At 44.5% G+C, this 27,829-nt stretch overlaps 1 protein-coding gene across 1 annotated transcript; it reads left to right on the forward strand.

The window, feature by feature from the left end:
• Positions 1 to 9,000: 9,000 nt before the first annotated feature.
• wg (Wnt family member 1 wingless) lies at positions 9,001 to 25,625 on the forward strand. Its single transcript, XM_002052538.4, has 5 exons — positions 9,001 to 9,785; positions 11,657 to 11,919; positions 21,703 to 22,004; positions 23,370 to 23,815; positions 23,953 to 25,625. Exons 1-5 carry the CDS (start codon positions 9,685 to 9,687, stop codon positions 24,257 to 24,259), a joined length of 1,419 nt encoding a protein of 472 aa, XP_002052574.1. The 5' UTR covers positions 9,001 to 9,684; the 3' UTR covers positions 24,260 to 25,625.
• Positions 25,626 to 27,829: the final 2,204 nt, after the last annotated feature.

Genomic DNA, 27,829 nt, shown 5'->3' on the forward strand with positions numbered 1-27,829 from the left:
CAAATATTTTAAAATTATTGTCATTGAAAGTCTACTCAAATCGTAGTTAAATAAAACAAAAAGAGTTTTTGTACTATATTAAAATCCTTTTTTTTTTAAATATGTTTATGTTATGTATTTTATTTTATATTTATATATTGGGATTAGAAATTGTGACAAGTTTTATAAGACTTGTCTCTGTGTAGGATATAGTATGTATTTATACATACTTTTTTAGTTGACAGCCGCTCGTACTATATTAATTTTGAATTTTAGTCACTAGGTCTTCGATTAGTGGCTTTTGTGGACTTTTTAACAGGTGCCACGCCCCTGTGCTCAATGGCTTTGATGGTCATACCACGCCATCCGCTGACGACAGAGATCTGGGTCCAAGTTGAAGCTTGGCACTGGCTTCTGCTTGTCTGTCACATCTCTCGCACCTGAAGCTGGGCGTGTCGCTCATCATCGTTATTTTTGTTTTTTTGTTGTTTTTTATTGGCGCCATTTTGAAGGCAATTAATTTAAATTTTCTGCGCGTTAATTGCACAATGACAAAGCTGTCGCCAGTCGGTAGCCAACGGCAGCCACTGCCTCATCTTTGCCTCAACTTTGTTGTTTGCGACCCAAACAACAGTTAAAGACAAGTTGTTGCTGCTGCTGACGCCTTGGCATGCCAAAGGCACACAAAAGGCTACTAGACACGGCCAAGTGCCGAGTTAGTGGTAGCAGCAGCAGCCGAAAAATAAAACTAAAATCATAATATTAAATAAGCAGAAGTCGATGCAAAGTCGAAGCTCTAATACCCTTACTTAATACAAAACTTAATAAAGAAGTTTATAACTGTGCATTTATTTCTATGCTTGAAGTGAAGTTTTAATTTGATTTACGTTTTTAATTCCATACAAACTAAATCTTATTACATATATAGATATATGTATATATAGGTAAAAATTGCTTTAATATACCTGGACTTATTGCTAGAGATAAAAACTTAATTGTAATTAACAAAAATTGTTAAGATAATTTCAAGATAGTTCATTCATGGCTCAAAAAAGATCAGCGATATGTCAAGCTTAAGCGACTCTTTGCTATGGTAAGGGTATAAAAACAGCAACAAGAAGAGGAAGAAGAACAACAACAACAACTGGCTGGTGTTGGCCAAAAGCCACTCGGAGTGGTTGTTGGCATCGACTATTTGCCTATTTGTTTATGGCCTTAAGCTGCGCGGCCTGTCAATAAGTGTGGGAAAAGCTAACAAAGCTAGTCGCGCCTCACGATCGTCACGAGATACGAATCGATCACACACTCCAATGGGAAAGACCGAGAGTGAGTGTGAGATAGGGAGAGGGAGGGAGAGATCGTAGCGGACCACCCAAAGGACTTTGGCTTCCTGGAAACAGGACTATTGCGCTCTATATAGCCATGGCTAATTAATGTGTGGCCGCATTTTGGCACAATTGTTGCGCTACCGATCGCCGAGCCTTTCCAGGAAGAACACAAATGCACACGCACACACAAATAATTAAGTTGTTTTCTGGGTTCATTATTTTTCACGGCTTTTGTCGGCACAAGTCAAACAACAACAACAACAACAACAATGTCATGGAGAAGGACGAGCGGGAGCAGCTGGCCACTCGAAATTGATTTTGGTATCCTTCCAGGCGCAACGAATTTGGCGTTCACTGAGATTCCCTTCTCTTCTCTTCTCTCCTCTTTTTTTTTTTTTTTTTTTTTTGATCGAGCGTTCTCGTACGTGGCTCGCATTGTGCTTTGTGGCGGCGCCGGGTCAAAGGTCGGGCAGCTGATGGACAACTCGGCGTCAACGAGTCGCGTCGTCTGCTTCGGCGCCAAAATGTAAGTCAAAATGAATATAACCAAAACAATGGGCCAACGATTGGCACTCCATAAAGTGCACAATTTAATGTGGGGAGCACAGCCGACAAAAATTAATATGTGCAGGAAATGCAGCGCCACACACACAGAGAGAGAGAGAGAGAGAGAGCCAAAGGTGGCGCCCGAGGTGTTTGCCCGTGCCGCCGCCTTTTGTAGTTTGTAGTCTGACGCAATAATTAAGTCATTTAAATTATTAGATGACAACAACAACAACAACAACAACAACAACAAATGCAACAATTATAGACTACAAACAAATATACACACACACACGCACAGAGGAGCCGCAGCTCAGCTCATTGATGACTTTCGACTATTTTTGGTTGTTGTGTCTCGCCAAATCCTCGAGAGAGTTTTCAGTTTGAGTTGTTATTGTTGCTGCTGCTTGTTGTTTTTGGTGCCGCACAGGTTTTTCACACGTTCGCGTTTTTCCCAACGCTCACGACACCGGCGACAACTTGGCGGTCGGTCACAGATTTTGGGCATCAGTTAATAAGTTTCCACATTTTATGCAAGTGTCGTTGAAAATGTTTTCATTACGCGCGCGTTTATATATATATATTTTTTTTCTTTTCCCCTTCAAGCATCTGGAAATTTTACACGCTTAAGTGGCCCAGCGGAAAAACTGCCATGGGACTACACGTGCCCTCAGCCCCTGGCCACGGATCCGGTTCCGGCGTGCATTGACTTTTGCCAGACACTGTTATCCCAAACAATATTCGTCTCTAAGTAGGGCTCTTCACTAAGCCCCTGTTTGCTTACAGCTTACACGGCGCGTTTTTAGTCCTCATACCATCGTCTTCCTCCCGGCTGCATTGCAATGCAGCTCTCAAGTGCTGGCGTGTGGCGGACAACTTGAATCTCGAGCTGAAACTGAAACTGCAACTAAATTTGAGCTCTACACAAAGTGCCACACGCAATTGTTAATTGCAGGCACAGCTAGTTGAGTTTGGCATCAGGTTACGCAGGAGCTCATTTTATGTTAGTTAAGGATAACTTGAAGAAAACTTAAAGATTGTCAAGAGTAGTCGGAAAAGTAGCAAAGTTGTGTTATAATTTCGGTTATGGTAAAGTGTATTAAAATAAGCTTCAAAAAAAGTTTATAAAACTGAAGTGTTCTATTTGCGCAAGTTATTTCAAATAAATGCCTATACAATTCCTAGTGGGAAATTAATGTATGTTTCTAGATATTTATACAAATTTTAAGGGAGCAAGTTGTTGTGTATTTATAGATATTCATGAGGCGAATATTAACCAATTGCCAACTAGCTAAAGCCTTAGGTTTGCACATTTCTCTTGCCTCATTTCAGCATCGTAGCATCTGTTCTCTTATCTAGTTTTATTTACCTTATTTCCGCCTAGTTATCAGAAATTGTCACCACCAACAAAATGGCTTTCTCTTGCACCAACCACCACCACACGCTCCGCTGCCCAGAGCAGCGCCATGTTCCCGCTTCGTCGACAACCAGGTCCAGAGGCATGGCTGGCTGGTCGAGAGCTCGCACTTCCGGAAGCAGGCAAGCGGACCGCCAGCGTAGCCACAGCTGATGATAATGCATTATGCATTCCGGAGGTTTTTAATTGTTATTAGAAAAGAAAAGCACTTTAACTATGCAGCGGCAGCGGCAGCAGCAGCCGCAGATAAAGAGAACTTTAACACCTCGGCATTTACCTTTGCCTATACTTTTACCCTAGCCCAAAATGTAGCCAAGCATGCGAAGATAATTTCAACATTTTAAAGGCACTTAACGGCTCCAAAAACCAAAATAACAAAAAAAAAATAAAAACTGAGACAAAAACTAGCCAAAAAACAAAAAAAAAAAATGCGCGTTCATAATTTTTGAACACACATATTTCTCTGTGGCACGGGAAATATAAATTGTCGGCCAACGGCGGCAGGGAGCGAGTTTAGAGGTAAGAAAAAAATTCTACACTGTCATCAAAGCGTAACTAAACGCCCATTTTTCTCAGCTGCGAGTCGAAGCTGAAAACATGGAGCGGAGTCGAGCGAGTCGAGTGAGAGTTTTGGCCGCGTCCATTTTCGGTAGTTATTAGTGGCATATTTTGGCCTAAAGTGCGTGAACCATGTCGAAAAAGTGGCCGAGCAACAAAATTTATTGTTTAGAGCAACGAAGTTAACAACAAAATGGACCTCCCCATGAGTGCGAGTCCAAGCCCGACTTCGAGTCCAAGACACGCAACATTCAGCGAGGCAGGCAACACAAAATATTAACGCCTCGAGCAACTACAACGACAACAACAACAACAACAGCGACAACAACAAGAGCAGTTGATCAGTGGTAACTGTTGTTTTGGTAGAAGCAGCAGAAGAAGCCAAACCTCTTACCTTATTGGCCAAGTCGACCACCATCATCGACAAACGTCTGGGCCTGGTCAGCGTTGAGGCAGCAGGAAAGGAGGGCCGGGCAGCCGGGCTGCTGCTGATGATGATGGCGTTGATTATGGCTTATTTTCAAATCTCTTTTCATACCTCCTTTCCACTTCTTGGAAGTGGCCAAAGCAAATTATGTGGAGTCATCAATGGCAGCAGCCACCACAAGATCTGCAATCGGAATGGGAGCAGAGCCACAGCTCAAACAGCTAACAGCAGGCAACTTGGCCAACAGCCAGTGGGTGTGTGTGTATGTGTGTGCTAGTATATGTGTGTATGTGTGTGTACCCGCGGCAATTTCATACATTTTCCAGTTTTCAGAGATCCAAAGATGGTCGGGGTCAGCGCGCTAATGTCGGGCATTTTGCAAATAGTAAAGTGCCAGCTATAAAAATTTATTATATTCTGCTTGATTACATGTAAACTTTGTCTTGGAAGTAGACAAACAAATATTTACAAGAATTTTTGTTTAGCAACAATAAAAGTCTTGAATGTTTCAGTTTGAGAAAAAAAAAAACTTAATATGATAGTATAATAATAATAGAAATATTAATAAAAATATATTTAGTTAGCTGGGTCTTCTTTGAGAAAAAAAAATATTGGAACAAAATGTTTTATTCCTCTATCCAGCAAACTAAATATTTAATATTAATAAATAACATATGAGATATATGTTTATGAGAAGTTTAAAATATTAAACAGGAAAGTTTAGCGTTACGCCAGAGCTAAACTAAGGCCTGCGACTATGCACAATTTCAAGGCTTAAATTGGGCTTACATATTCATAAATTAAATTGAATTAATGCAATTAAATATGCTTCGCTGTTATATATTTTCAGGAAATCCACGCAGCGCTAAGAATCGAGTAAGAGATAAATAAGGTCTGATATAAAAACAGCATAGGAAACGAGTGAAACAAAAAGAGATTCTGCGAGTATCTGAAATGCAGATCATTGGACAATGAATTACCCATCATCAGCATCAGCATCAGCATCAGCATCGCCCAACTGCCAACTGATCGTGCTGATCTATAGAATAAACGCAGAAGAATTAACAATAAATGCCAGCATAATCGGCTCATGTCATGCCCATTACGGACTGCCTCCACCCACAAGCTGCAATCAGCTGCTGCTATCGATCGCGCGCTCCAACCGATCCTCAGATGTAAGCGTAAAATCGAGTGCAATAAACTAGCCGGGCAGCTCAGCAAGTGCCCAACTGCTTTGAATCAACGCAAAATTGGCCGGCAACAAAGCTGTGACACGCTCGCTAAACGGCCCGAACCGGGTCTGGAATCCAGAGAGAACGGCTCTTGGACGCGAGCTGCGCATGATCGCTGCGATGATCGGCGGATGCACAGCAGTTGGGCAGCAGCGGGACCTGGTTCGGGTTCAAGTCGAAGCGTAGCGGAACTAGCTGCATTTTTGCACGGCGCATTAGCAGGCAGCAGCAACAAGAAGAAGAGTCAAGCATAACAAACATTATGGCCCAAACTGGGACTGAGGCAACAGGGTACCGAAGTGTTGCAAATTTTTATTTGGAAGCAATTTTCACACCCTGTGCGACATCAGGCAGCGGTCCAAGCGAACTGCAGGACATGCGCTGCTGCTGCCGCTGCCGCTGACAGGACACAGCGTGGCGAATGCAACTGTTGACAACTTCATGGAGCGTTTTTGTGGACAGTCGCTGCAAGTGATGGCAAATGATGCCAAATGATTGCAGACCATATAAATTTCGATTGCAGCCAGGTAAACGTGCAACATGGCCCGTACACGCCTACCCCCCAGGAGAGAGAGAGGCAAGGCGAGGCGAGAGTCAGCATTTTAGTTGCGCTTACCCGGCGATTATTTGCAATTATGAGCTGAGATTTTACAGTTAACAGCGACGCCTTCGGCCAGCTCCGGCTCTGGCTCAGCCGCAACTCCCACTGGAATATGTTAATTTCCAACACGTTGACAGTTGACTTTGTGACTTGTTGCATAATCACCTGCAATCTGGAACGTCGTAACCCAGAGTTGACCTTGCCCAAATACAGCCCAAGGACAACGCTGCCTTTGTTTAGCTGACCTTCAGGGCCGAGAGTTGTGCCTCGGGGGGTTTGTGGGCGCTGTGCGGTTGCCTGTGTGTTGTGTTTTGCTTATTGTGGCGTTGCTTTGGTTGATTTGGTTGCTGCTGCTGCTGCTGCTGCTGCTGCTGCCCCTGCTGTTGACCTTAGAGATTTGATGGATTAGTTTCTCGTTGCCAGTCAATGCTGAAGGTCGCGCCATTCGCCACGTCTCGTTGCGGCTAACCATATCGCATGGTAATACCAATTTATATAGCCTTCATTATGGCCAAATTAAAACAGCTCATCGGCCATTACGCAGCGACCAAATTGCGCGCCTTTATGAGCACCAGCACACAGACAGCTCGAAGAGGTTAGCATATAGCATATAGCGTATAGCTTATAGCGGACTACCTACAGCGGTTTTTATGATTTGTTTACACGACTGCCCCTGCAGTTGTTGGCTGTTGCAGCTCGGTTCGGTCGGTGTGTGCGTTCAGTTTTTAAGGCTAAGACTCGGTTCTCATCGCTTGGATTTTCCGCAGCAATAAAATTAATAAGAACGCGCTAATTTTGCAGCTCCGGCCCCCGCCCAGCCATGTCTACGTCCACGTCCACGGCTGTTGCCTAAGCAAATAGATCGCACTCACTCGTCTAACTCTTTCCCTGTGCCCTGTCCCCTGTCCCCTGTCCCATTGCCAGTTCCAGACTGTGCCAATATTTGCACAGGCTGTGGCCTCAGCTGGAACGCCATTTTGTGTGCCTTCCAGGCGCGCTTTAATGACATTTACGATCGCCCGAGCAGCAGCAGCAGCAGCAGCAACAGCGACATCAGCAGCAGCCGCCTTAAGCCCGCAAATAATGGCCCATTAATAGCTTGACATAATCTTTAAAAATTCATTTAATTCATTGAGGATGCAACAACAGCAACAACATTACGCGCGCCAGAATGCAACGGCAATATGGGGAAATGAATAAACTGAACGGGCATCTTTCCATTCACTCCGCACATCTGCTGTAGGTGCAAGCGGGCGCGCGCATGCCCAAAATGCAGTCGACTGTCCAATTAGTTGGCGCAGCCAAAGTAGAAATACAGAAAGAGCAAGAAAAAGTTGAACAGCGCATGTGTGTGTGTGTGTGTGTGTATGAGAGAGAGTGTGAGTGCGTGTGTGAGCAAAGAGCATGAGTATTTAGTTGGCTGTGCATATAGTGCAGCGCGCACTCCGAAAATATATTTACTCCGAATAGCAAAGCGAATGGAAAATTTGCTTCTCGAAAAATGCACAAATGAAATAGGAATAACAAATAATACATAAATTGGATATATTTAAAAATGATTAATGATAGCGGATGTATAAAAAAACAATTATGGGAAACTTTAAATATTTATGAGGATATAAAATTTTATTGCATTTAAAAAAATCACATATTATGGGTATAATTCCGTAATATTGGAAAATGAAAACAATCAAAACTAACATTACGTATACGTAGTTTAAAGTGTTTTATTGCTGTTAAGTTTAACTGTTTATACACGTAACGAATGTTACGCAATGACAAAATTAAATTTACCCGAAATGTTATTCGAATAGGACATGCATTGAATGTGCCAGCCTAGGCTTTCTGCTGCCTTGTTTGACTACAGTCTATTTTAAAATAACCATAATAATAATATTTATTTTTATAATGGTAATAAACATAAAATAATATTGCAAAGCACACATGTTCCGTAACGAAACATAAACTATGTATTGCCCAGAGCTGTTGATATGCTAATTTACCGTTATTGATGTTTGTATCAAATTGTGGAAAATAAGTGTAATTAAATGCAGTTAGCGCACCCATAAATTGCAAACTCAACTAAAATAAATTCCATCAATCTGGCAAAACGATCGCTCCGCTGTGATACCGAAAAATGCACTCGCAATAATTTCCAATATTTCCGCCATTTCTTATTGGGCGCAGGCCGTCTATATACCACACACACACAATACCCATACAACTGCCCACACATCTATATAGAGCCACGCACACACAGTTGCACGGCAGCTGCTCCAAGCGTTCGTCTCTCGTTTCTTATTTTCACGCTAGCTGCCCTCTTCACACACACGTAGCATCAGAGCCGAGCGAGACAAGCACCGAGTCGCTCCTCCTCCACGATCGTTAATCGTTTGACGGGCAGCAGAGCAACAGCAATAGCAACAGCAACACCAGCTGGAAATATGTGCATGAAAAACCCAGTGAAACCCGCTGATATTGCCAGCAAACTATTTCTATGAGAAATATTGTGCAATTTTAATAATAAAATGTATTGTTTAATTATTGAAAGCGTATTTAAACGATTTGTAGATTAAATGTATACCATAAGAGGCAATATTATACATTACCTAAAAATTAAATATGTAATTATTTGATTTTAATTAGCTACAGTACAAAATTTATTTCAAAATTAGAAGTCTTTGAGTGTAAAATAGCTATTTTACCTAGTGAAAATACTTTAGTTAATATTTCCTGTTGGGTTGCAGCCCATTTTACATACGAACCCGAAGCGAGAGCTCGGCAATTCGTGTGACGACGACGACGACGACGTCGGCGACGGCGACGGCGACTGCGACTGTCATGTCGAGGCTCGAGCCTATAGTTTCGAGTCTCTGGTTGGCTGTCTTCGATCTGTTTGTTGGCTGTGACTCTCGTCCGTCAGTCGCTCATTCGCCTCTCGTATTCGCTGTCGTCAACACACGCGCACGCAACGGCAACGGCAGCTGAACAGGTTTCAAAAAAAAAAATCTATTTGTCGAGTCGAGAGACTCGATCGGTCCAGGTACAAGAACGCGCCGTGTGTTTCAGTTAAGCGCTGGCACTGAACCGGGTAACAATCTTTCACTCCTCCGCTCCGGCAACGATTCTACGTACAAAATACTTACGTCGCGTCCACTCTCCCAACGAATGGAAAGTGTTTAGAGTTCGAGTTCAGCTTCATTCATAAAACTGTTTCAAGTTTTTAACATGTGAAACAAACACACACAAAACACAAGTGCCGAGCCGTGTGATCAAGCTATAATATAGCAAATCGATAAGCTAAATTAATACGATGCTCAACAAATCCAAATCAATATCAGTGCGTATGCTAATGATGATTATGCCTCATTTATAGTGTGCTAATTGAACGTGAAATTGCCATAAAAAATATTTACTCCAGGCCAAATGCCGAATGCCAAACTAAATAAACCCAGCAATTGACAGGCGAATCTAAGAATATAATCAAAAATCAAAATAGCAAATAAAATAAAACTGACTAACTGGTCAGCTCTAGTACGCCCAACCGCATCAACAATAATATTTGTGTGAAAAAAATAATAAAAACAAAAAACTTTATCATGGATTTAAGTTATATATTTATCGTCTGCCTGCTGGCGCTATGCAGCGCCGACGCCGAAAGCAAACAGAAGTCGGGCAGAGGCCGAGGCTCCATGTGGTGGTAAGTAGCATCATGAAAATCCAAGGGAGACACACATTTGACATTGAAAACGGGCAGCTGATGTGATGCGCCCACGCAGCATTTGCATAAGTCAACAAATTCCGCGGGGGGGACAAACAGTTCAGGCAATTAGCGAGCGCCCGAGAAGAACAAGCGCAAACAGGCGACGGCCCAGCGCCGAGCGTTGCGAGAGCCAAAGCCAAAAGTCACAGCCAAACAAAAGCAACAGCCAACTTTTGTGGCACAGGCACGCGCCAGCCGTTGCAACTGTTAAGAGAGCCACGAAAATTAACGCAAGAGCTGAACAAAAATTTTCCCAGGCAAAAGTTAAAAGATGCCAAAAAGGTCTCGGCTATAATGTGACCAATGCTGCGGCTGTGCTTGTGCAGCACGCACAATGCGGAAGCCACAAAATGCAGCAGCAGCAGCAGCAGCAGCAACTTTTTGTCTGATGAAAGCAATTAAAAATTCTAAGCGCGCATTCAACTTTTACCCCCATGGGGAAACGCGGGGGTATGTGCGTGTGTGATGATGACCCAGTTAATGTTGGCCAAGACATGATCAAAGTGTGCTAAGAATACGTTGTGTCTGCTGTGACAAATGCAGCTGCAGCTGCTGCGCTGCCCAAATCAAGTTCGTTGCCTAAGTCTTTTGATTTGCGCATAAAATTTCGCCCGAGTTCGATTCGAGTTCAAAGCACACACAAATGCGCGCCGTAATAACTTTTTATAACGGCATAAATTTCGCTAAAAAAGAACAGAAAGCAAACAAACAAAAAAATTGTATAAAATGATGCCTGTTTTTTTTTTCGTGTTATTTTCTTGCTGTTTTTTTTTTCTGTTTTCTGCTGCGGCGATCGCATAAATCTTTTCCCATTGATTTTAATCCGCCTGGGAATCGCATCGATTGCGCTCTGCCGTCGCCAGTTGTTGCTTTTGTTTTAATCGAGTGTTTTTTGTTACACTTTCGTTTTGTTGCTCGGCTCCAGTTGTTATGCATTACGCAATTGTTTAAAGGCAGCAACAAATAAATAAATAAAAATAAAAAAAAAAAAAAACAATGCACGCAAAAATATTAACTTTCCCACCGCAATCAACGGCCAATTGAATTGGCAATTAATTTGCATACGCGCCGCTGTCAATAAACATTTGTTTATATTTATTTATTGTTGCTAAACACAGCGCACAACAACAACAACAACAACAACAATAACAACTTGTAACGAGAGCAACAACTGCAGCAAGAAATATACTTAAGTATATTCGTATCTATTATAAATGAAAACATTTTTCTGGGCAAGGCCGTTTGACAGAAATAAAGAAAATAAAAGATGACAGCAAATGGAAGCGAGTGCCGACAAGTGTCATCAAATATTTGTCAGTGTATGGGGTTGCGCCTGTGTGCGTGTGCGTGCGTGTGTGTGTGTGGTGCATGCATGAGTAACGCCGGCAATTGACGTGCTCAACAAAAAGGAAAAGCCGCAAGTGAAAAACCAAGAACAACAACAATAACAACACACACACACAACTCAACTCAAGTCAAGTGGAAATAAACATAATGCCAAAAATGAAAAAAAAAAAATAACAGAAAAACCAAAAACAAAAACAAATACAAATAGAAATACAAATATAATGAAAATGTTGATCCGTCTTTGCGGCCTTTTCGTTGTACCCTGTCCGTGCGTGTCCAGCTGCTCGAGATTTTCCCCCTGCCCCTGCCCCTGCCCGCGCAACACTTGTAATTAGGCGCAAAAACCAAGTCAAGCATTAAATAGTCTTGACACGCCTCTCTCTCTCTCTCGCCCACTCTCTCCGTGTGTGAGCTCTATTAATTTGTCCCGTTTACCTTCTGTTCTCCCTCCCGTCCAACAGGGGCATCGCCAAGGTCGGCGAACCCAACAACATTTCACCCATCAGCACGGGCATCATGTATATGGATCCCGCCATACACTCGACGCTGCGCCGCAAGCAGCGACGCCTCGTCCGCGATAATCCCGGCGTGCTCGGCGCTCTGGTCAAGGGCGCCAACATGGCCATCAGCGAGTGCCAGCACCAGTTCCGCAATCGTCGCTGGAACTGCTCCACGCGCAACTTTCTGCGCGGCAAGAATCTGTTTGGCAAAATCGTCGATCGAGGTGAGTACAAAAATGGTTTATATGTTTTCAAATTATATATATATATGTAAGATATATGGCAAGATCTTTGAAAAAGAAGAGGAATTGTAGCTATAAAACAATTTATGCCTCTTTAGCCATTTGCATTGCGTTCAGGATATAACAGCTGAGAAAATATTAGAGATTACAATTAAATAATATTTATAAGTATTAATTCTGTTTGGGCTTTGTTATATTAAATCTACTTGAGTGCTATTAAATATGAATGGCTTTTTTTTCTAGCAATATATTATTATATATATTTATTATATGAATCTTAAAACAATCTCAATTGGATTGTTATATAGTGAAACTCATTATTTAAAAAGACATGTTCCTTTGCTTTGCTTACATATTAAAAACATCATAAAAATGTATACTCTTCATTGTGAATGACTGTTCCATTAGCATAGAAAGCGCTGTAGAGTTCGCTTACCTGCCGATTGCTGGATATTATTTACACATAAATACACATATATCAATTCTGTCTGAACTCCCCATCATAATTAGGCAGCTTGCAGCCAGCTGTGATATTTCATAGGATTTAATCAGCTTGGAATCTGTCGCTCATTGACTGGGCCAGATCCGAGTTACCCCTCGTGAAATATGATATGTGATCTGGCTGCCCCAATCCCTCCCTCCGCTGCGACGACATAGAATTTGTTGTCAACGCCCCTGTGCGCTGCAACTGGCAATTGCACAAATTGATTTGGTTTCAGTTTTTACTTTACTTTTGGGCACTCGCCGACGTCTTGTTGTGGTTCTTATTTATGTTGAAGAGTGTCATGTGTGTGTGTGTGTGTGTGTGTGCGTGTGTTGCATGTTTGTTGTTACAGTAATACGATCGGGCACTTGCCACAACTTTGTTGGAGACTGTGCCACATGTTGGGCCACTTTCGCTGTCGCGCGGAACAATGGAATCGCCTTGTTGCGCTTGTCTGCGGCTGCACTTGCTCCACTTGCGTTTCAGCATGTTTATGCTAATTGCCGCAAGTTGGCAGCACCAAACTCTTGCTCAGGCCTCCGGTCGCCGGTCTCCGGTCTCTCGCATTCAAATCAATCAAAAGTGCTTGTCTGTTCGCCCGCTGCGACAGTTACCGCGGAGTAGTTTTTATTTGCAGGTCCCAATCGACCATCTGAGCAACACGGGCAACACTTTTTCTGCGCTCCCCGTCGTCGTCCGTCTGGGATTGTTCCCATTCCCGCTGCCCGCTGCCTGTTGTCAACAATAATTTTCATATAAATGTAAACAGGCAGCTGAACCCGTGGCTCTTCTTGTGAATTGCTTTTGGCAAAAACTTCTGTCCTGCCGTTTTATTAGCTACTGTCTGTGCTACCTGGCACATATTACGATACGATACCCATAGAGTTCGAGCTACCTCCTCCACCTCCATCTCGTTTAGGGCGTGGGCGTGCGTTGTGAGTCGCGTGCGTTTGCGCCGAGAAAGACCTTTCACTCGTCGCCAGCTGACTTTTATAGACCGGCTCTTGACCTTATCAACATCCTTTTTATGAGTTGCACTCTCTTGACATTTTATGGAGTTCTCGATTGTCGAATTGTTGGACTGGTGACAGCTTTTTATCGCAGCACTTTCATCGCGCTCCCTATTTCCTTTTTTGGTCTTATATATTTTAATGTGCCCTTGGCCCTAATTAACACCTAGGCCATTAACACTTGGGGTTGCACCGCACAGTGGCTCTCAAACTGTGCGTTAATACCCTGGAGACAGCAGGGATTACCCTGCCAAGTCCAGCCAGCGGGGCATATTATTTGTATTTGTATTTTTTGTGTGTTGTCTTTGGGCCTGCAAATGAAGTCAACTGAGGGCGAAGACAACTCAACTCAACCCAACTAACTTGTTTTCTAATTGGTGACACCTTGTCAATTTGGCACGCCACACGCTTTAACAGGCCGACTCGATTAGTTGCCTAGGGTATTATGTGCTCTTGAGCTGATTTTTTTTTCTGTTGCCTTCTTCTTTTTTGAGCATTCTAATCATGAAGGATGACGAATGGCAGCCACCCCAAGCTGCTGCCAGTGGCTGCCTGTGGCTTTTATATCAATGTCTAAACTATTCCGGGAACACCGAGACAGGCACGGGCATCCTTGCTAAGCAGCTTAGCTGAACTGTTGTGCTACCTGAACAGGAGCAGGAGATGCAGGAGCTCTGGCCCTGTCTGCTCTCAATTTCATCAGCCTGCTTGCCACGCCCAGCAGCAACGGAAATCCGTTTAGCAATTAACCAAAAAAAAATAGAACGAAAGAAGGAGTTTAAAGTCCTGAGCGTTAGAGAGGGGGAGAGGGGCACAGCTCAAAGCTACTCGGATTACATGCATAAACATTTTGTGGGCGTTGTCCACTTACGTTTGTGTTTCTCTGGAGATCGGACGTGAAAATTGCAGTCTCGTGTGTGTGTGCGCGTTAGTGCACCGCTGGCAGCAGGCATAAACCAAGAAAGTGACAGTGACACTGTATAAAGCCCGCCCCAGGGCAATCCATACAAATCCCGCTTATAGTGGGTAAACTATACGCAACTGCTGCCTCTGGCAGCCGGAGTGTTATACAAATTAACAATATTTTAACAAAAAAAATTACCGCGTGCAGTGCGTGAGAACAAGTTCTTGCAAAACTTAAGCTGCGCTCAGCTGATCGCAACTCAAGTGCGTGTGTGTGTGCGCGAGAGCAGCAAAGCTTTCGCGAGAGAGCTTTCAGCTTGCAGCTGCACTGATAGTGCTGGCAAAACAGTCACTGCAGTGACAGTGCTGACACTAAAGTCACAATTTGTGATCAATCACTTGTTACAAAAATACGGGTTATTTTTGTAATTAAGTGTAAAAAACTTGTTTTGTTTTTATTTTTTATTCTTTTTTCTCCCTGTGGGGAAAAAATTATAACAAAGTAAAGAACAATGGCTACAAACAACCGACCCCAAAATAACGAAGAAATTCATTCGCCAATCTACCCGCTGCCGAACAGCTCAATAATATCCCCTACAAATATAGCCGCTAATGTCGATCGCCTCGACGGAAGCAGGCCACTGGAAGATTTTTACCAATATTACAACAACGTGCTCGCCAGTAGTGCAAACCGGAACGGCGCCTCCACCTCGCTGTCAGCCGGTACCCAGCAATGCTCGACTTGGCAACCGCAACAGCACGGCACTGTCAGCACAACGACAGCAACAACCACCACAACCACAGCGTCATCCAGCAGCGGCTGCAGGACATCTGCCTCAACAGGCACAAGCCGCGCCGCTTTAGAGCCCATCGGGACCCGCCCCAAAGCCGCCAATCCGACCTTGCAGTCCACCCCTTATGGCACCCAGGCAGCTGGTTCTTGTGTCACAAACCCCCCTCTGCCTCCCATAAAGAACGCAGGTGCTACGCTAGCCTTCGAAGAGCCACTGGTAGATTGGCAAACGGTTTCCGCAAAAAAACGGCGTGGGACTACATTATTATCCGAAGGCGTAAAAAAAGGGAAGCAACTAAATAACCGCAACACCAGCCGCGCTGGAGCTAAGCCCGCAACTCCCAGTACCGCTTCGGCAATTAGCAACAGATATGCCTCCCTTGAGCCTCAGGAAGACGCCTCTGTAATCGATGACGGCGAGATGGACACTGCCGACGAAGCGCCTCCAGTCACAGACCAACAACAATCAGCGAAAAAGATCTCCAAACCCAGGCCGATAACAGTCCCTGGAGTCAGCGATATTGTCGCAATGGAGCGAACCATAGATCAGGCAGTGGGCGCAGACGCCTATGAATTCAAGGTCTCTCCCTCTGGCTATCTAAGAATTTACGCCAAAGATGCCGACACCCACAGAGCAATTGTCCGCAAGCTCACTGAAGTGAGAGTGCAATTTACCCACTTCTGCCTAAAGGAAGACAGACCATACCGCGTTGTGGTTAAAAATCTGGCCGCTTCCACTCCCAGAAGCCAGATTGAAGCTGCCTTTACATCGCACGGCCATATTGTGACGAACCTTTACAACCCGGGCGCCAGACAGCCAACAAGTGATGCAGACTCCACCAACGACTTTCCAAGTCGCAACTTCTGGTTTGTCGATCTCAAGCAGTCTCTTAACAACAGGGAAGCGCTGCGGCTCAACAAGGTTGGCCGCCAACGGGTCACTATTGAGCTTCCGAGGAAGAACAATAGTATAAGGCAGTGTTTCCGCTGCTTCGAGTTCGACCACACCAAAAACTACTGTCTCAAACAGCCCAAGTGTGGTAGGTGCGGTCAGTCCCATTGGACAAACTCCGAGCAGTGCCAGGCCAAAACAGTGGCAGACCTGCGATGCTCCAACTGCGAGGGAAACCATGCTGCTTCCTATAAAGGATGCAAAAGCTATCAGGTGAGACTAAATGCCAGGCAGCCGGCCATCAATGTCTCCCCTCCTACACGATATAGCCATCCTCAAAATACACGAAGAACCACTCAGCAGTTCGTACCTTCCCGAATTGTGCAACAGGGCCTGTCGTATGCTGATGCGCTACGGCCAGGCCATCATGTACAAGTCCGCCAACCCCCAGCGCGCACTCTTCAGCCCACCGTCAATCCAATGCAGCTCCAACAACCACTGCAAGGACCTCAGGAGCAAGACGCTTCCCTTGGAGGCATCCTTCAAAACCTCCAGCAGTCCATTGCAGCACTGAATGCCGCAGTTGCAACCATTCTGGTTAGCATTAAAGAGCTAAAGGATGCGCAAGGTTCCCCGCAGCTTAGATTCCCAAAAAGCCGCAAATAATGGCTACCCAGTTACGTCTCGGATCGTGGAACGCTCGTGGCATCCTCCAAAATGCTAACGAGCTCAAGCTTTTTCTGAAAAAGCATGATGTAGACATCATGCTCATCTCAGAAACACATCTGCACACAAACTTGTACCTAACAATGGAGGGGTACGTCTGCTACCGTGCGGATCACCCTACAGGACGAGCCAGAGGTGGTGCTGTAGTGCTGGCAAAGCAGGATTTAGCACACTACCATCTACACACAGTGACCTCCAGCGACACACAGCTGGCTGCTATCATGGTGGAGACTCCCTTGGGCGAAATCCTCGTTGCGGCAGCATACCTACCACCAAACATCCCCTGGAACCGAGCGGAATTTGATTCCCTGTTTGGCCAGCTTGGCCCCAAATTCATCGTTGGAGGCGACTTCAACGCTAAGCACAGACTGTGGGGAAACTACAGAGCTGACAGCAGAGGCACTGCGCTCCATGAGGCGCTCACTCCCTGCTCAGCCCAGGTACTGGCCACCGGTAGACCTACCCACTTTCCGTACAACCGGCAAAGTACGCCTTCCTGTATCGACTTTTTTATATTCAAGGGCATCCCCAACAGCGTACTATCGGTTCGCGAAGAGTATGATCTATCTTCCGACCATCTGCCACTCCTCACAACGATCAACACGGCTGCACAAAGGATCCCAAAAAAGCGCAGGCTTGTCCTCCCTGGGTCGAACATCCAACGATTTAAGGCCGAACTAAATAGCTTGATCAACCTAAACACGCAGATTCTGTCAGTTGAGGACGTCGACGCTGCAGTACAAACCCTGTTGGACCAAGTACATGCCGCAGCCGCCAACGCTGCGCCCGCACACATCTACTCAGCCCCTACAAGCCAGCGGCCAAGGACGTTTTCCCCCATATTGGAAGGTCTTCTCGCCCTAAAAAAGCGACTGAGGAGGGAGTATGTCCGTACCCAGGACCCCACGATTGACAGGATCTATCGTCGTATTGCTAACAGGGTCAGGAAGGAGCTGATTATCTCGAAAAGAAATGCCACAGACACCATGCTGGAGGAAGCAACGGCAGACGAGAGCTCCAAATTCGCGCTGTGGAAACTTAGCAGTCGATACAAGCGGCAAGCTGCGCCAAAGTTCCCCGTTCGACTTCCCGATGACACCTGGGCCAGATCACCAATGGACAGAGCCGAAGCCTTTGCCTGCAACTTGGAGGAGCGCTTCAAGCCGTTTGAGACCGCATCGCATGGAAGGATACAGCGAGTCGCGCAAATCCTGGAGGCGCCACTCCAAATGTCACTCCCTGTATCGCCAATCACCTTCCAAGAAGTAGAGCAGGAGATGAAGAGATTAAAAAGCAGCAAAGCCCCTGGGGAAGATCGGTTGGACAACCAGACAATCAAGCTACTGCCATACAAGGCGGTGCTTTTTCTCGTCGCCATTTTTAATGCAGCTCTTCGGCTAGGTTACTTTCCAGTGGCTTGGAAGAAGGCACATATAATCATGTTGCACAAGAGCGGAAAGCCCCCTAATCAACTGGGATCCTATCGCCCCATCAGCCTCCTGCCTGCCTTTGGTAAGATTCTGGAAAGGTGCATCCTCAGAAGGGTCCTGGATACCCCGGAAATAAAACGCTTGATCCCGAAGTTCCAGTTTGGGTTTCGACTCAAACACGGTACCCCTGAGCAACTACATCGGGTCACAAATTATATTTTGGACGGCTTTCACAGGAAAGAGTATGTGGTGGCAGCATACCTCGACATCCAAGAAGCCTTCGACCGGGTGTGGCACGCAGGACTCCTCTCCAAGATAAAGGACAAATTGAATCCGCAGCTATTTAGCACCATTGCGAGCTTCCTAACTGAGAGAACCTTTCAAGTGGTGCAGGATGGAGTAGCCTCTCAAACCAAACGCATAAAAGCGGGCGTTCCACAAGGCAGCGTCTTGGGTCCCACGCTATATAGCCTGTTTACACATGACATGCCCACAGCAAATGCAAGCAGACGGAATGATCGGCAGGACCTTCTGGTGGCCACGTTTGCTGACGACACGGCAATCCTTGCAAAAAACAAATGTGTGTACGTGGCAACTGACCTCTTGCAGGAATACCTCAAGCGATTTGAAAACTGGGCTTGTAGATGGAACATCGCAGTGAACCCTGGAAAGTGCGCCACGGTTACCCACACTCTACGCAAGGACTCATGCCCCGGACTTTTTCTTCATGGTGAGCTTCTAGAGCAATATCGTCAACACAAGTACCTAGGTGTCACTCTCGACAGACGACTTACATTTAGTAAGCACGTCTCTGCAGTAACGAGCAACATCAAATCTAAGATAAGGCGAATGAGCTGGCTCCTCAACTCCAAAAACAAACTCTCGCTCCGAAACAAGGTCCTAATCTACAAGGTAATCCTTGCCCCAGTGTGGCGTTACGGGCTTCAAGTTTACGGTATAGCTGCAAAAACACACCTGAACAAAATTCGCATCATTCAGGCCAAAACCCTGCGCAAAATAACTGGAGCCGAATGGTATATTCGCACACGCGACATCGCCAAGGACCTCAAGGTTCCAATGGTGGGCGACGTAGTCAACAGGCAAGCAGCGAGCTACTCAACAAAGCTCCACAACCATCCAAACATCCTGGCGAGGAGCCTGCTAAGGAGGCGAAGAAGAAGGCGACTGAAGAGGACCTACCCAACCGACCTAATCGATCGTTATGTATAGGTGACAAGCTTCGTTAATTACACCAAAATATGTTTCTATAATCTGTTAACCTAATTGTATAACTAATTGTAAAACCACAATCATCGCTAAGCTAAGTAATTATGTCACTCTGATAAAAGTTGCTAACATAGAGTAACAGGATACCAGATTTCTTAATAAACTAAATATAATTCAAAAAAAAAAAAAAAAAGTGGGCGTTGTCCGCACTCACACACGGACACACACACACACACACACATGCACATGAACTGGGACATTTGTTTGCGTTGGCAAATTAAAGAGTACCTGCGCCACACCCATTATTCAATGTGAATGAGTCGAAAGGGCCGTATGAGTCTCTCATGATCCACTCATTTCTTTCGCCGCTTAATTGCTCAATGTTCGCCGTTTTATTGTCTTTTGTTCGGCGTTCTTTCTGCGAAACATTTGCCAAGCTATTTACACGGCGTAAAAAACAGTCCAAGAAATGCCCACAAAAGGGAACACCACACACACAACACACAACACACACACACACACACACACACACACACACAATGCAGCAATTGCCACGCAATGTAACGCGAATTCTTGCTAAGCTAATCACCAAAAGTCAGAGTCAATTTGTTGTTGTTGTTGTTGCTTTTGTTGCTGTTGTTGATGACGACGTTTGCGCATGCGCCGACCGCCTTCTCTTATCACAGATTAAACATCGTACATATTTACCTTTTACGTGAAATTATTTAAAGAAAACAAAACCAGAAATGAAAATGAAACCAAGCAACACACACACACACATTTACACAAACTAGAAACAAAAAAACAAACATTAACCGGGAATTGAACGAAATAAAATAAAAATTTGTGCCACAATTCCGGGAAATCGGGAATTCAAAGCGGCAATTTCGGGCGGAAGTTGAGAGCTCATTGCTCATAGCTGACACTCTCCATCGTCACCTGCCCGACAGTCAATCACAGCTGCATCAATCATCAGTCGTCAGTCTAGCCCAGACATCAAGTCAAGCCACGCACGCCTGAAGCGTGTCTATGTAGTAGAGCTAGATTAAGAGAATATATGATAAGACCAGATGTGATCAGATAGTAATATAAGCTATATTATACTTAAAATAAACTTCAAATTAAGTTTTATGCACGCTTAGAAATAGAAGCTGCTATTTATGGAGTAAATATTGAATATAGCTCTTGCGAGCTTTCTGGAGTTAATATCATGGGCAATAGTTGAGATAAAAAAAGATCTGCTGCTGCCTAAATATTATTGGTAATTGGGTAATAGACTAAAATACTAAAATGTTTTATGGCAATATATGCTCTATAAAGTAGGTCAAAAAAACTCTTCGAATATCCAATAAATGCTTATGCATTTATATTTTGCAAGCATTTTTTGAGATTATTTAATACTAATCTCTAATCTTGTATATTTGCTATTAATATTAATATATTTATGGCAATGAGCATAAAATATAAAATTTGCTTTATTAAAATTAGAAATATTAATTGAAAAACAGCAAAGAAGCATCCCAAAGTTATGGTAACAGTAATTGCAACAATTTCATTTGAGCTCTTTAAAAAAATATGTCAAGTAATTCTCCGGGAAATACCAGATAGTTGTGTACTCATACAATATATATATGGATACAGGGCTACCTGACTGCGCTCATGTGTCATACATACGTACATACAGACGAGGCACACACATAAATTCATGTATCTGTAGCTCTTGAGTTGTAGCGCAGGCACTTGAAAAATTATCTGCAACATGTAAATTCAATTTTCATTGTTCTTTATCTGTGATGGTCGCTCGAGCGGGCGAAACGGAGGCAGTTACTAAAAATAAATATAAAAAAGTCAAAAAAAAAAAAAGATGAAGAAATATATCTGTATATGAAAATAAAGTAAAGTTTTCTACAAGGGCCACTCGAGGAGTGGACGACTGCCGGTTGGTTGGCTGGCTGGGCTGTAGATGGGGCAAAGTGTTAAGTTGGAATTTATTGTTGAACGTTTAATCTGTGTCAGTTTTGTGCGTCAGTTTGCAGCAGGCGGCACTCCGGTGCGGTGATAACTTGAAGTGTCATAATTGACCAGACTTTGGAAGACAAGTGCCATTATTCATAGGAAGGAATTTAACTGTTGCCCACGTCGCAATCACTTGAACAAGATTGAGATCTTTTCTTGTCTTGGGGGGTCGTGTCCAAGTGGAACACCCAGAAGGCAAACAAACAGCTCCAAGCTACAGAAACCGAAACAGTTGCTCATCTTCCCCCTCTCTCTCTCTTTCTCTCTCTGTCACACCTTTACAGGCTGCCGCGAGACGGGCTTCATCTATGCTATCACCAGTGCGGCTGTGACCCATTCGATAGCCAGGGCTTGCAGCGAGGGCACCATCGAGTCCTGCACCTGCGATTACAGCCACCAGACGCGCTCACCGCAGGCCAATCATCAGGCTGGCAGCGTGGCCGGCGTCCGGGATTGGGAGTGGGGCGGCTGCTCCGACAACATTGGCTTCGGCTTCAAGTTCTCGCGCGAGTTCGTGGACACCGGCGAGCGCGGACGCAATCTGCGCGAGAAGATGAATCTGCACAACAACGAGGCGGGCCGTGCGGTAAGTTAACCAATCCTGTTATCAAGTCGACTCCAATCGAGTCAATCGCCCGATTGATCCTCCATTATATTTCTAATGCCTGTCGCGAGGCATCGCTTTGGTTGGCTCACAATTTACGACTTGCCTAATGAAAATCAACGAGTGCTTTGCCGATTTCCGCCCCAATTGGCGGCTCCGCGAGCCTCTTGGCTGCAGTTTTCTGTTCAGCGAGCGGGCAGCTTCAACAGCAGCCAGACTGGGATCGGGACCGGGACTGTCTCTCATGCACTCGTTTGCGCTCATGTAGCTCGTATATTAAAATCGTTGACAGCTTCCAGCTCCGTAGGAGAGCTACAAAAAGTAGTCCGCAGCTGCCGCAAGCAATTGTACAGTGGATGAAATTACTCATTAGATGATCATTTATCAATCAAGAGAGCTTTCCTAGCGGAGAAACTCTTCAAATCTCAGAGCGAACATTAGTTTCGATAATGTTTGAGTGTGTAATCGATTTATCGATCAGCTTAGGCACCATCAAGGTAATTTATCCCGTTACGACTTCTATATCGATTATTTTGTTGAATAGGACCTGTTGATTAAATCCGATTACTGTAAATCAGACAACCTTCTACTGACTAATTATTCAACTAAATTTGATCGATAACTATATCAATCGATTTACTTATCGATAAAGTCGAAATAAACGACACATAAGTCTGAAGCTTCATTAAATTGCCCCTTTTCAAGTCAGATCAATCATAACTTATCGATAAATATATCGATATCGATTAAAATTTCCCAACTCCCTGCCAAAATATTTAATTAAATACCACTGTATAGCTGAGCTATTGCCGGCGCCTCCTGTGCCGCCCAGTCGCTAGCTTCTCGCGGGGGCATAGAAAGTAGCACACTGAGCTCCAGAGCTACTAAAGCTAGTCTCGGTCCTGCGCTGGAGAGCCAAGATCTTTGGGGGCCACCATCTGTGTTATTATTTTATTACTTGTTATGGGCTACATCGATGATGATGATGATCATGTGCTGTGCTGTGCGCCTTTCTGGCTGCCAGGGCCCCCCAACTGCGTTGATTTCTTACTTTTGGTCAGGCCAATTACAACAACAACAACAACAACAACAAGAACAACAACAACAACGTCAGCAGCAGCAGCAGCAGCAACAGCAGCAATAACATGCAACATGCGCACACAGCAAGTTGCAACAACATTTATTGATTTTTAATAACTGCAACAACGTGGCAGGCGGGCCGCCAATCGAAGCGAGCAAAAAACGGCAAAATAATTAAGTGAAAAATATATTGGAGGCGCAGCAGCAGCAGCCTAATAAAGTCATACTAATGAATACCTCTACCCCCCCTCTCCGTACTCATTGCAGCACGTTCAAGCGGAGATGCGTCAGGAGTGCAAATGCCACGGCATGTCCGGCTCGTGTACGGTAAAAACCTGCTGGATGCGTCTGGCCAATTTCCGTGTCATAGGCGACAATCTGAAGGCGCGCTTCGATGGCGCCACACGCGTCCAGGTCAGCAACAGTCTGCGCCAGAGCAGCAATGCCGTCGCCGTCGTTAGCCCCAATGCGGCGGGCTCCAATAGCGTTGTGGGTGGCGTCTCCGGCGGCGGCAATGGGCTGCCAGCCTCGGTCAGCGGCTACGACGATGAGGAGCGCATGCTCAACGATCACATGCCCGAGCTGCTGCTGGACAACAGCCATCCGAATGGCAAACAGCATCATCCCAATATGCCATCGCCCAACAGTCTGCCGGTGGCGGGCGCCAGAGCACGCGGACATGGACGCGGTCGCCAGGGACGCAAACACAATAGGTAAGCAGCTCGAGGGAATATTAATTACATGCAATTAGTAAAATACAAGTTAAATAGATAACAATTTGTTCAAAGAATTAAAAAAATTAAATAATAGCATAAACTGACCCAAGCTATTTGCGTTATCTTCTTTGCAGATATCACTTCCAGCTGAATCCACACAATCCGGAACACAAGCCGCCAGGTCCGAAGGACATTGTCTATTTGGAGCCCTCGCCTAGTTTCTGTGAGAAAAACCTGAGGCAGGGCATTTTGGGCACACACGGTCGGCAGTGCAACGACACCTCGTTGGGCGTCGATGGTTGCGATCTGATGTGCTGTGGGCGTGGCTATCGCACACAGGAGGTCGTCGTTGTCGAGCGCTGCGCGTGCACCTTCCACTGGTGCTGCGAGGTCAAGTGCAAGCTCTGTCGAACCAAGAAGATCATACACACGTGTCTGTAAGGGCCACCCAATCCCCCGTATCTTAACAGCCTGTCTAACGTCCCAAACTAGAGTGTCCCAAACTCCCTCTCCCCCTCCCCAGCTCCAACTTTGTGTATGTGTTATGTATTGTCTACGCTTAACCTTTGTTATTAGAAGTTAAGAGCCTAGACTAAAGCCTAGTTAAAGTCCATGACCCGCCCCTAATTCTTAGCTTACACAGCAGCCTACTCTGACTTTTTAGCAGTATTACATACAATAACATATATATGTCGAATATATATATAAATATATATAGCGAGGACACGACAAGAGGAAAGTGCACAACTTCGTTTTGCCCAGTTTTTAGTTCTATAAGCAATACGCAACGCTAGCAGCAAAATTTTTTTTTGTAAATTACGTTTGCTGTTTTGTAGGCCCCGATATGAGTATAGAGTATGTACATAAGTTTAGTCGTAGCTTAGACATAGTTTTTTACAATTTTGAAAGCGCGTTTAAGCCCTGCCCCCTTCCAACTTCCCTACCCCCTCTACCATTTCCGTTCCAATGAAAAAATTGTACGAAATCATTGAAAACAAGACTGAAATTCAATTGCGCGCACCTGAAACTCTCCCCCTCTCTCTCTCTCTCTCTCTCTCTCTCTCTTCGTCTTTCTTTATATGTCTGTCTCTCTCTAACAGCAACGATAATAACTGAAATCTTTAGTGATTACGGTTGTTGTTTAGTTTAGCAGCGACGTTGATGCTGGCAGCGCTGCTTGCATTCCGCTTTGCCCAGCTGCAAAACGCATGTTAAGCATACGCCGTGTGTTCTCTACGTAACCAGGGCATGAGAAACGAGCATCAGAACGGAACCAGTTCGGCACTTGAACCGTGAACCAGCTCGAAACGTTTCTCCATGCCCGCTGATTTCATAAATATATATTGTGTACATAAATAAGTGTATGAGTGTTTAGTGAGTGTGTTTAAAGGTTAAGTTTTTGTCAATAAGTAATTACAACAAAAGCACGCTAGATGGCGCCACACAAACAATTATTTTATTCTGTTATTTCGACTTGGAATTTATGAAATTTGCACAAAAGAAATTATATAATTTAACTCTTTTTTTGCACAACTGCCGCTACAAAATTACATTTATCTATATTATATGTTGCCCTTTCGGTTGTGCGTTCTAGGTATTACTAATAATTAATTAATTGGTAATTTAATAATTAACTAGCCGACTAATAAAAGTATTTTTAATTAATTTATATTAGCGCATAGACTACATACAATATTGTAAAGTATTAAAAAGATCGAGAGAAAAACAACAACAAATTGCAGCAAATGCAAGACACAAATCAATAAAACAACAAACAACAACAACAATAAATAGCAACAACAATGTGGCATTTATTTTGTTGAGCAATTATTTGGTTCAAGTGTGCGGCAATTAGCCTGGGCTTGTGAGGGGTACAGTGGAAGGGGGTTGAATACTGGGGGCTGGGGACACCAAGCTGCATTGTCGCTTGGGTCAGGGCTGTGCGAGGTATTTCAATATTTGATTTAAGCAGCTCGGTGGCAGTTTCCCAAGCGCATTTTTTCTGTTGCTGCCTGTCAGCCTGGGCAGCAGCAACAACAACAACAACTGCAACAACAACAACAACAACAACTGCAACAACAAGTAACGAGCGAGCAACGACAGTTGCATCTTTTGTATAACGTCGGCGTCTCTTCTGCTGCTGGTGCCCCTGACAATGCGAACGACAATTCCGCGCTGTCAGCGGCCAGCGCCGAACGGCTTTCAACTTTCAGCGACAATCAGCAGCAGGAGGAGGAGGAGGAGGAGCAGGATTAGGAGCAGGAGCAGGAGACGGAGACGGAGACGGAGCCGGCAGATCTTGGACATGCAATTGCCGGGGCAACTATGCAACTGACAGCGACAGATCTAGACGAGGCGGCTGGAATCGGTATCGGAATCGGGGTACGATCTGACCAGGCCTCATTGCCCGTTCAGCCCGCTTACCCTCTGATACTCTGGCTGATGCTGATGCTGGCTCGGCTTACATTGATCCTGATTCCAGCTACTGATCTGCCAGCCTCGAGTCGTATGTGCGCAAAAAGTGATCGTGCTACATGTGTCCACCTCAGTTGACAGTTTTGTTTCGCTCTTTGATACGCTGCTGCAATTCCCAATCATTAAACGGGTGGGAAATTTATATAAGAAACATTCCGAAAACAAAATCAAAAACATCCGGAATGCAATCCTGTTGTGAGGAAGTCGACAAAGATTTCTGATTAGCTCTGCTCCAATATGTTGACATTTTCAGCTATTTTAGACCTGCACTGAATTTGGATAGACTGACGAATAATAAAATCAAGTAAACTAAACTAATTAAAAAAATAAATAAAAATATGTTATTATTTTTTTAATTTTAATGGGTTGCTCTCCAGCGAAATATTGTCTTTGTAATAAGGATATATGATGATTTTATAAATCCCCCAATAAATCCTTAGTTCGCATTATTTTTAATTTTGCAACAATAACAAATCTAGCAGTAAAAATTTTATAAAAATTAGTTCTTAAGTGAAATTGATGCATTTTATAAAATGCTAGAGAAGAGCATGCTTTATAGATAATTAATGCAAGAGCCAAAGATGAGAAGCTATTTTGAAGGAATATTCTGTATAACATATACTTACATTTCTAGAAGAGCTTCTCTTAGAGCTACTTTAATATGATAATTGGAAAGAGTAAGAGCTGTAGTAACAAACTGTGAAAAACTGTGATCTTCGGTTAAGACATGTTGTATCCATATACCAACCAGGGTTTCGAATCCGGATACTCGTTGTTTGGCTCTATTGAGAGCTGCAAATATTTAAACTTAACTTTTACTGTTCAGAGATGGCCAATCAATTAACTTGAAAAGCCTTTTTCTAATGTTTGGCTAGAGCTCGTCGCCCCCCAAAGACCCTCCCACACATTATGCCACTTGTGATTAGAGAAGAGCTTCAAATGGTTGGCAAATGATTTACCGACTGAAGCTAATAACAATGGCACACACACACACACACACACACATATATACATTGGGCAGCTGGGGTGTTGTTGTTAGCCATTACCAATGGCAATAGCGTTAGGATGACTATTACCCAGTCTAGCCCCACGGGGGCACATACTAAGCCAGGCTGTGGACGAGGCATTGTCTGTTGTGGCAAGCGCGGATGTCGCAAATATGGCACAGCGAGGCGACAATTGTTGTCTCCAAAGAGTCGTCTGCGACGTCGCAGTCTGACATTGCTCCTAATCAATAAAACTAACGAGCGGATTAAGATTATGTTGCACTCAGTGGGCCCACAGAGGCGGCCAAAAGCGGCGCACGCGCATCCCAAAATGGTCTGGCGGCCTAATGAATTGCAACTGGCAACTGGCAACTGGCAGCGTGCAACGTGCAGCATGCAACGTGCAACGAAATCAAAATGCAGCCAACTCATCTCTGGCTGCCGCTGCTTGCTGGATGTGACAATGACAGTTGTTGTTCGTCATGTTTGGAGCATGTAGCTCCACTCGACCCGACTCCACTCCACTCGACTCGAGTCGAGTCGCCTCTTT

The sequence above is a fragment of the Drosophila virilis genome, chromosome 4, assembly GCF_030788295.1.
Source record: "Drosophila virilis strain 15010-1051.87 chromosome 4, Dvir_AGI_RSII-ME, whole genome shotgun sequence".
Classification (NCBI taxonomy): Eukaryota; Metazoa; Arthropoda; class Insecta; order Diptera; family Drosophilidae; genus Drosophila; species Drosophila virilis.

Coding starts and splice junctions, on each gene's coding strand:
- wg (XM_002052538.4), top strand. CDS start 9,685: ATGGATTTAAGTTATATATTTATCGTCTGCCTGCTGGCGCTATGCAGC. Junction 22,005..23,369: donor ACAACGAGGCGGGCCGTGCG/GTAAGTTAACCA, acceptor TACTCATTGCAG/CACGTTCAAGCGGAGATGCG. Junction 23,816..23,952: donor CAGGGACGCAAACACAATAG/GTAAGCAGCTCG, acceptor TCTTCTTTGCAG/ATATCACTTCCAGCTGAATC.